Raw genomic sequence first — 8,805 nt, forward strand, 5'->3', positions numbered from 1 at the left:
TGTTCATCATAGCACATATTTGCGGCCCCTGAACCTGTTCATCATAGCAAAATATTTGCGGCCCTTGAACCTGTTCATCATAGCAACATATTTGCGGCCCCTGAACCTGTCCATAATAGCACATATTTGCGGCCCCTGAACCTGTCCATAATAGCACATATTTGCGGCCCCTGAACCTGTCCATAATAGCACATATTTGCGGCCCCTGAACCTGTTCATCATAGCACATATTGAGTAGAAAATTGTTTTGCAGAACATCTAATAAAATATAATATATTCAAACAACTTAAAACCACATCTTTTAGAACTCATTCGAATTCTCCCATTTAATTATAATCGAAAATTTAAAAAAATCAACAAATTCTTTAAAAAATGAGATTTTTGTTCACAATGTTGGAGGCTTCTGGAGGAACACTTCTATCCTCCAGGACTGAGTAGAGAATCCTGAAAATTAAATAAAGGGACTGTACGCGTAATTTCAAGAGATTCTCAAAGCAAGGATGGCAATGTCCGATTCACAACGGAACCCTTAAAAGCTTTATCTGATCAAGTTTGAATTAGACATCAATGTTTTCGTTTCTATAAAACTGTTTATTTTTATTTGTGGTTTCTCTGCAAAAGTGATTTGTGCATTTCAAGCTTTTAAGAAACAATGGGAAAGTTCTCAGAAATAAACACTTTATATAGTAAAGAAAGAGACGTTATCTATTAAATTTTACTCTATCGGATTAAGGTTTCAAGGGTACCATTGTGAATCGGAACGGCAGTGCTATCTTAGCATTAAGAATAAATTTAACTTAATTTTTTTTGGTTCGTTGTTAGAAAAAATCCTAACATTTTGTTTGTAATATTAAACTCCTAGAATATATATATATATATATATATATATACTGAGATTGAACTACAGAAAACATTTTGAAATTACGACTTTTTTGTTAGAAATCAAGAACATAATTTTAGGGTCATCTGTTATCTCACAAATCTTAACATCCCTAAAATTATTTTATTAATATCGATCAAAATGTTCGTCATTTTTAAATTATCAAATATTTAAGATTTGTTTACCTTTTTTTCAATATAAGATCGCAAAGTGCAAAAATATTCGTTAAAATTCTTAAACATTAAACTAGAAGTTTTGTTACCATTAAGATTTTGTGTTGTATCGCTGTTATCATTGTTGTTTAGTGGATGCTCTCCACTAGTATTTGTATCATCCAGTGGTCGATTTATGTCCATATCGCTTTCATTTACTAAGAAAATGTTCATAGAAAAATTGAATGGAGGTGCAAAAATCACGTGAATTAAGAAGGAAATTGAAGTTTTTTATTTTGGATAGAAAATAATGATAAAAAGTCTAACAAAGAAAGGCTTCAGAATTTTTGAACCCTCATTATCTTTTAAAAATTGTCGGATTTATTAGAAACTATGCAAACTTTGGTTTTAAAAAGATACAAAAACTTTTAAAATCGTACAAACCAGAAAACTGTAGAATGTAAGGACGACATTAAAAATCTTCAAGTGAATTTGATGTTTTTACAAACTAAATACTTTTTACATTATACGTATACAATTGCTGTGTATCATGTTAATTGTACTATTGTATCTTTAATGTTGCTGAATCAATACTGTACATAAAATTTAGATTACAAATATACCTGGACTGTACATTCTAGGAGGTTCCAAACTAGTTTCTATTATTGCTGTGCTGTACAAAGTAGAACTAGGGCCTAGACTGAAGGAAGGCAAAGAACCGGTTTCTGGTTTGGTTTGGTTGTCTAGGCTGAGGGGAGTTAAAGAACCGGTTTCTGGTTTGGTTTCTTTGTCTAAGCTGAGAGAGGGCAAAGAACCGGTTTCTGGTATGGTTAGGTAGTCTTGGCTCGTCTCGTTTACAAGAACAGGGATGCAGTAGGAATAGGACACCAGAAAAACGGTTGCCTGAACAAACAATTAAACTAGTTCATTTAAAAATAAATTTTCTGATGATTCAGGCTTTTAACTTCTCAAATTTTGGCTAAATTGATAGATATATGCTTTATTTTGAGGTGAGAAGACAAACTTATTTTTATTTTATGGTGACGATAGGAATCAGAATTAATAGAAATGGCGGCGGCGGTAACATCTATTTATCTACATATTTATCTCATCATCCACTTAGGATGAATCCTGAAATCAGTGCTTAACAGAAAACTGAATTGTGTCCTTAAAAACTGAATTGTGTCCTTAAAAACGGAATTGTGTCCTTAAAAACTGAATTGTGTCCTTAAAAACGGAATTGTGTCCTTAAAAACGGAATTGTGTCCTTAAAAACTGAATTGTGTCCTTAAAAACAAGGATGTGTTCATATCGCTCAAGCTGATTTAAATTCGGCCCGTTACTTTAAATTAACAAGAGCTGAAAACTTTAGAATGGTGGATATTGAGATCAATGCTTGATCTCCTCTTTTTCTTAATCTCAAGATTAAATAATGCTTGTTCTCCTCTTGTTAATAATCTCCAGATTAATTAACCGATCAGGATTAAGGATATCCCATTCAAAAGTTCCCAGCTCAGAGTTTACAGAGGCGCGAAGATTGATGGGAGATTTGTTTACATCTGACGTATTTTTTATCTTATAAACAGGGAAACAAGTGTAAGACGAAATCACTAAAATCTTAAATATTTTGTTACCACGATCTGATGGAGCTGATGTGATACTGCTGATTTCAACATGTTCGAGACCAAAGATTCATATTTTAATTATATTTCTAAAATATTTAAGATGAAATAAAGTAATGCTTAAGACCAAGGTACTAATGCAAGGAAAGTTAATTGCGGTCGAGTATACTCTGCGTACATATTGAAGCCAGTTCTCTCTGGGCGGAATTTGTAAACAAGAATAGATGCATCAGTGTTCGTCTAGTATCCGAGGAGGATTAAAGCATTTAATTTTGATAATTTTGAAAATTCAAATAATAGTTTCCTATGACCAGAATATTTCATAGATTATTTTGAGAAAATGGATTCCATGTCAGGCTGTGACATCCATCTTGTGTTTACTTTTCCGCCCAAAGACAGTACACTGCAGTACAAAAAATGCGTACACCTCTGAAATAACTTTCCTTGCATTAGTACCTTGCTTAAGACAAGATATGATGCACGTCAAACTAAAACACGACAAACTAAAGTAAATTGCACGTCAAACTAAAGTGAATTGCACATCAAACTAAAGTAAATTGCACGTCAGACTAAAGTAAATTGCACGTCAGACTAAAGTAAATTGTACGTCAAACTAAAGTGAATTGCACATCAAACTAAAGTAAATTGCACGTCAAACTAAAGTAAATTGCACGTCAAACTAAAGTAACTTACACGTCAAACTAAAGTAAATTGCACATCAAACTAAAGTAAATTGCACGTCAGACTAAAGTAAATTGCACCTACCCAAACTAAAGTAAATTTCACGTAAGATTTAAATCTTATGTTTTCAATCATAACTCCTCTTATTGAAGATTGAAGACATAATATTAAAATAAAGAAATGGATTCTAAACCAGACAGAAGAAGAACATTGTGATCTCGTAGCTCCTCCAGTACGCACATATTAGTAATTCAGAATGTTTTGTTCTTCTCAATAGCTCAACAAATTATATAAAAATATTTCATTCTTACCTGTAATTTCCTTTAGTTTAACGTGAAGGATACGAATAGAAAGGAGAGATGAACAAAAACCAAACACCTTGACCTTTAATCAAAACCTCTTCTATATAAAAAATACTAATAATCCTTTATAAAGTTCCAAATATCAAACATTAACTTCAATTTCATGCATAACACTGTCTGTGTCACACAGTCACACTACATAACCAAATCATTTCACCTTCGCAGGGATATATCATAACATTTATAATGATAATAATAATAATAATAACAATAATAAAAAAAATAATAATAACCCCTGTTAGTTATTTATTATAGATTAAAGTAATTATCTAATTTCTAAAACCAACCAAAATCAATCATCCAAAAATGTTTTAGCTTTCCACTTCGATTCATCCTTTCACCAACATATTAGAATGCTTTATACCTCTATTCATCTATGCATTATACTGTTATCTATATACCCATTTATACCTCTACTCATCCATGCATTATGCTGTTATCTATATACCCATTTATACCTCTACTCATCCATATTTCTTCTATATAATAAAGCTCCTTGTCCATATATATATATATAGCATATACATAATTATTTATTTTGGTGTATGTGTTCGCTAAAGCTGGCCGAACGGCCAACTGGACCTTAATTGCTGTACTTTTTTAAGCTATTGTTTTTAAGCTATTGTTTTTAAACAATTGTTTTTAGGTATTGTTTTTAAACTATTGCTTTTTAGGTATTGTTTTTAAGGTATTGTTTTTAAGGTATTGTTTTTAAGGTATTGTTTTTAAACTATTGTTTTTAAGTTATTGTTTTTAAGGTATTGTTTTTAAACTATTGTTTTAAAACTATTGTTTTTAAACTATTGTTTTTAAGCTATTGTATTTAAACTATTGTTTTTAAGTTATTGTTTTTAAGTTATTGTTTTTAAGTTATTGTTTTTAAGGTATTGTTTTTAAACTATTGTTTTTAAGGTATTGTTTTTAAGCTATTGTTTTTTAAGGTATTGTTTTTAAACTATTGTTTTTAAGGTATTGTTTTTAGGTATTGTTTTTAAACTATTGTTTTAAGTTATTTAGTATGTAAGGTCTTTAAACGCTATTGTAATAAATTTTGGGGCTATATTAGTATACTATCTTTATCATCTATGCTTCGTTTATCTATTAACTATGTTGTGTTTGACCCTGACCGGCTAGCCCGGTCAACTTATATTTACCTGTATTAATAAATTAGTATAGTATCAATAGTCGTTTCAAACGGACGTACAGAGCCAGGGTTTTGGCTAGAGAGATAGAGTCTTGCAGACTGATCATTAGAGTTTGAGTCACTTATAGAGAGTTTAATCGGGACCTAGATGACCTAGATGACCTAGAAGACCTAGATCGTTACACTATGTTTGGCGGATTTTGAATGAGAGATAAAAATATGACAGAAAATGTTCCGATAGTTTTCGTGACAGGTCAATCGTACCGTTGATTCTTCATGACAGTGTTCTTAAATGGGGGGGGGCGGCAGAGGTTTAAAAATGAATGTCAAGGAAAACGGAGAAATGTTTTATGCAGAGCTTTGCTAGGACTTGTCAAAACAGGTTCTTTTTAAAGCGTATCTTTTATTCCCATTATTGGCTTAGACAATATTTTTTTGTTCTCAAAAATGTTTTTTGTCCACAAAATCGATTCACATCTCTAGATCTCTGTATTTTCATATCTCTCTGGTTACAACCAAAAGAATCTATTTCATGGGTTAAAATGATAATCATCATGATGATATTCAGGCCCATAATATTCTGGTCCATATGGATAATATTCTTCTGGTCCATATGCATAACCCTCATAATAATCATATGCATATGGTCCATAACCATCATTATATGCATAACCACAATTCTCAAAGACACAGGTATAATCCAATCCAATAACAATTCCATTCATGGTTATATTAACAGGCTTCCTCTCTGGTCGAGAAATCTAAAATACAACATGAAATACTTAAATGATTTTTAAATTATGTTTAAGGGATAACAGACATAATCTTCAAGGACCTTCTATTTATATTGTGGTGTGTCTGATACACAATGGTACCTTCAAACCTTTGTGTAATAATTGACGATAAGGTAATCCGACGTTTTCTCTCTGAAAATATAAAATAGTAGCTGAAGTGCCCGGCGTTGCCCGTGGGTGTTTTTTTAAATCGAATTAGAAATAAAAAAAATTTCGAATTTTGAAAAAAAAAGTTTGAACTTTGTTTAGCCTTTGCAGTTACCCCTGGGATACTCCAGGGTTCCCTAAAATAATTCAGCCCATTCGGTTCAGTCTTTTGACCAGCTAAAGCTAACATACATATAAATATATATATGAGCGAAGAGAATCATTATATTATAGATTGTGAATGCACTTAAAGTGTGAACTCTATGCAAATGGTATTTATACTTATTTCACGATCTAGAAATCTTATGAATCCTGGAAAGTTAAAAATTCGAATGAAAATATCCATTTTCTGCGATTACTGGAAAATAGAAAAATGTTTTCAAGTAAAAACACTTTTCAAAAAATGTATCAACAATAAACAAGGATGACAGAGGTTTAAAGGGTATTGTTGTGAATTGAACATGCATACCTCTCTACGAATAAAATCACGCCCACAGTTCCTTTAATACAGTTCAAATTCAATGTAACATTTAGAGCATATTTGAAATAAATGATTTTACTCATAGATTAATTAACAATGACAGATAGAACACTAGATGTAATTTCTTTTCAAGATTTACGGGGTTTCCTTCACCTCTTTAGTTTGTATTAAGTATTTCTTCCCAGAAATTTGGACAAGATAACATAGAAACAGAGGAACTATCAACTGATTCATCGCCATTCTGCAATTAGAAAATAAAAATTGTTATAATTATGAGATTTGTTTATTTTATCCTGCAAAATTGGATAATCGTTGCTTGATCTGAATCAGGGCAGGCGCTAAAGGGACACTATAAGAGTAACTTCAAGTAACCCTCCATTCAAAGAGGACAATGACCGATTTACAACGGTACCCTTGAAAATAATCAGTTTTCAAAATTGTAAACATTAATATATAATTCATACTTGCCCCCTTTGCATGGGGATGGTCACTTGAAATTACGCTTACAGTCCCTTTAAGTTGCGTTCAGCCAATCCAGTAAAATCGTTCTGTATATGCATTTATTTGTACCGGCTCGTCTCGTATACCTAGAGATGGGCATCATTTTATTCTAATTTACATACAGGGTGTCCCACGAAACATGGCAGTTAGTGAATGTTTTAAAATGTAATCTTCCATAATTTCTAAAGTTGTTTGATACCAAAGAGAATAATAAACCATATTGTATGGGAGTCATCTTGCGGTAAAATTGATTTCAAAGTAAAATATATTTGAGAAAAAGATTTTTAAAACAAAATAAACCACAACAAGTCTTTAATATATAAAACAGTATCATGGAAGACGACATTCAAAACTATTCACTAACTGTCATATTTCGTGCTACACCCTGTACATAAATAAATTATCAAATACTTTTCCTGAACTAAAGATATTACATAGAATTACAATTTACATGCCTTGTACCAGGAGAATTTAAATACTAAAATAATTCTACTATTTATTATAAATAATGGAAATTTGATATATGGATATTAATAATAACAATAACTAATAACAATGAATTCATTATTATAGATCGGAAAACAATCAAAACCATAGTTTTATATTTCTAAAGCAGAATTGAATCTTTGCCACAAACTCTGGTTATCTAATCCCTGTATCTTTGCAACCAATGTCGTAGACCTTAGATATTTCAAGCTGAGAATTCTGTTAAATAAAATAATTTTAAGTTTGAAATGTTCAGAGTTTGTACCATAAGGTTGGAAACGCATAAGGATTAGAAAATTTGACTTTGTGGCAAAAAATTAATTCCTTATGTCAGAAATGTATTGTAAAGTAAGGTTCAGGAATGTATTGTAAAGCAAGGTCAGAAATGTATTGTAAAGTAAGGTTCAGAAATGTATGAATGTATTGTAAAGCAAGGTTCAGAAATGTATTGTAAAGCAAGGTTCAGGAATGTATTGTAAAGCAAGGTTCAGAAATGTATTGTAAAGCAAGGTTCATTCAGGAATGTATTGTAAAGCAAGGTTCAGGAATGAATTGTAAAGCAAGGTTCAGGAATGTATTGTAAAGCAAGGTCAGGAATGTATTGTAAAGGAAGGTTCAGGAATGTATTATAAAGCAAGGTTCAGGAATGTGTTTGTCTTGGATATGGGAAAATTCATCTCATTATAAAATGGTTTACATAAATAACCCTTCTTGAACGCCTTTCTCGATATCCAATGTGAACACTTTTAAACTAATTAAAATCAAATATCGATACGTTTTCATACCTTGATAGTAAAACCAAGCCTGCATTATAATAATATTAGCTTGAGAACTCAGCTTTGGCTGGAAATCTAAGGTTTGAACCCAATCAAAATTTTAAACAAAGCGGTAAAAAAGGTTCAGTTTTGTTATTATAAAAGGTGCAGCCTAAAAAAAAGAGAAAACAATTTTTGTTAAATTTTTGCAATTAGGCTGTCTTTGGAAAGCTCTATATTTTCTCTTTCAACGCCTCATATTTCTTTTGTTACAACCATTTCTTTGAGTAACAGTCAAACAGTCCTTACATTCAGACGCAGATACTTGAACAATTTACATTTTACATAGATGTTTCGCTGCACTGCTTAATCTATGTAAATAAACAGTGTAGATACTTCATTACTTCTTGCCGGAACAAAACCTGTTTATAATCCGTGTGATTAAAAGTCAGTGACAAGTCTGGTATTGTTCCTTTATTCATTCATTTACCCTCCCCTCTTCCTGCCTTATACTTTATACCCCCCCCCTCTCCCGTGTTTGTAAAAAATGCCTTCTTTTTGAGCGAAAATTTTATGTTTTTTTAAAAAGAAAATGGTATTGAAGGTTTTAAAAGCTAGTTTTTGTACATTTTCTTTACACTTTTCAGATTATTAAATGCCTTTTTTTCGAAATCAGAAAATGTAAGTACTTTCAAACTAGAGGTTTTTGCAGTAGTGAGATTTGAAATTCCAAAATGAGAAAATATAATTTCAACTTTTATTTTCAAACTCTGGTATTGGCGGTAGTGAGATTTCAAAAT

At 31.3% G+C, this 8,805-nt stretch overlaps 1 protein-coding gene and 1 long non-coding RNA gene across 3 annotated transcripts in view; both read right to left on the minus strand.

The window, feature by feature from the left end:
- Positions 1–257: 257 nt before the first annotated feature.
- On the minus strand, positions 258–3,769 carry LOC111717389 (uncharacterized). 2 transcript variants are annotated; one of them, XM_023492887.1, is made up of 5 exons: positions 3,647–3,769; positions 2,667–2,743; positions 1,656–1,935; positions 1,143–1,250; positions 258–444 (listed from the first exon to the last, which is right to left on the minus strand). In XM_023492887.1, exons 2-5 carry the CDS (start codon positions 2,706–2,708, stop codon positions 386–388), a joined length of 489 nt encoding a protein of 162 aa, XP_023348655.1. In that variant the 5' UTR covers positions 2,709–2,743; positions 3,647–3,769; the 3' UTR covers positions 258–385. The 2 variants fall into 2 exon arrangements, with proteins under 2 accessions (XP_023348655.1, XP_023348656.1); XM_023492888.1 differs by lacking the exon at positions 3,647–3,769 and having other exon boundaries at positions 2,667–2,835.
- Positions 3,770–5,350: 1,581 nt separating this feature from the next.
- Positions 5,351–8,805, minus strand: part of LOC111717388 (uncharacterized) — a 4,542-nt gene continuing 1,087 nt past the window's right edge. The window contains exons 2-3 of the long non-coding RNA XR_002768771.1: positions 6,417–6,504; positions 5,351–5,602 (exon numbers count right to left, since the gene is read on the minus strand). This is a non-coding gene — a long non-coding RNA (uncharacterized LOC111717388). The remainder of the gene's footprint in view (positions 5,603–6,416; positions 6,505–8,805) is intronic.

This window comes from Eurytemora carolleeae, unplaced genomic scaffold (genome assembly GCF_000591075.1).
Source record: "Eurytemora carolleeae unplaced genomic scaffold, Eaff_2.0 scaffold2481, whole genome shotgun sequence".
NCBI lineage: Eukaryota > Metazoa > Arthropoda > Copepoda > Calanoida > Temoridae > Eurytemora > Eurytemora carolleeae.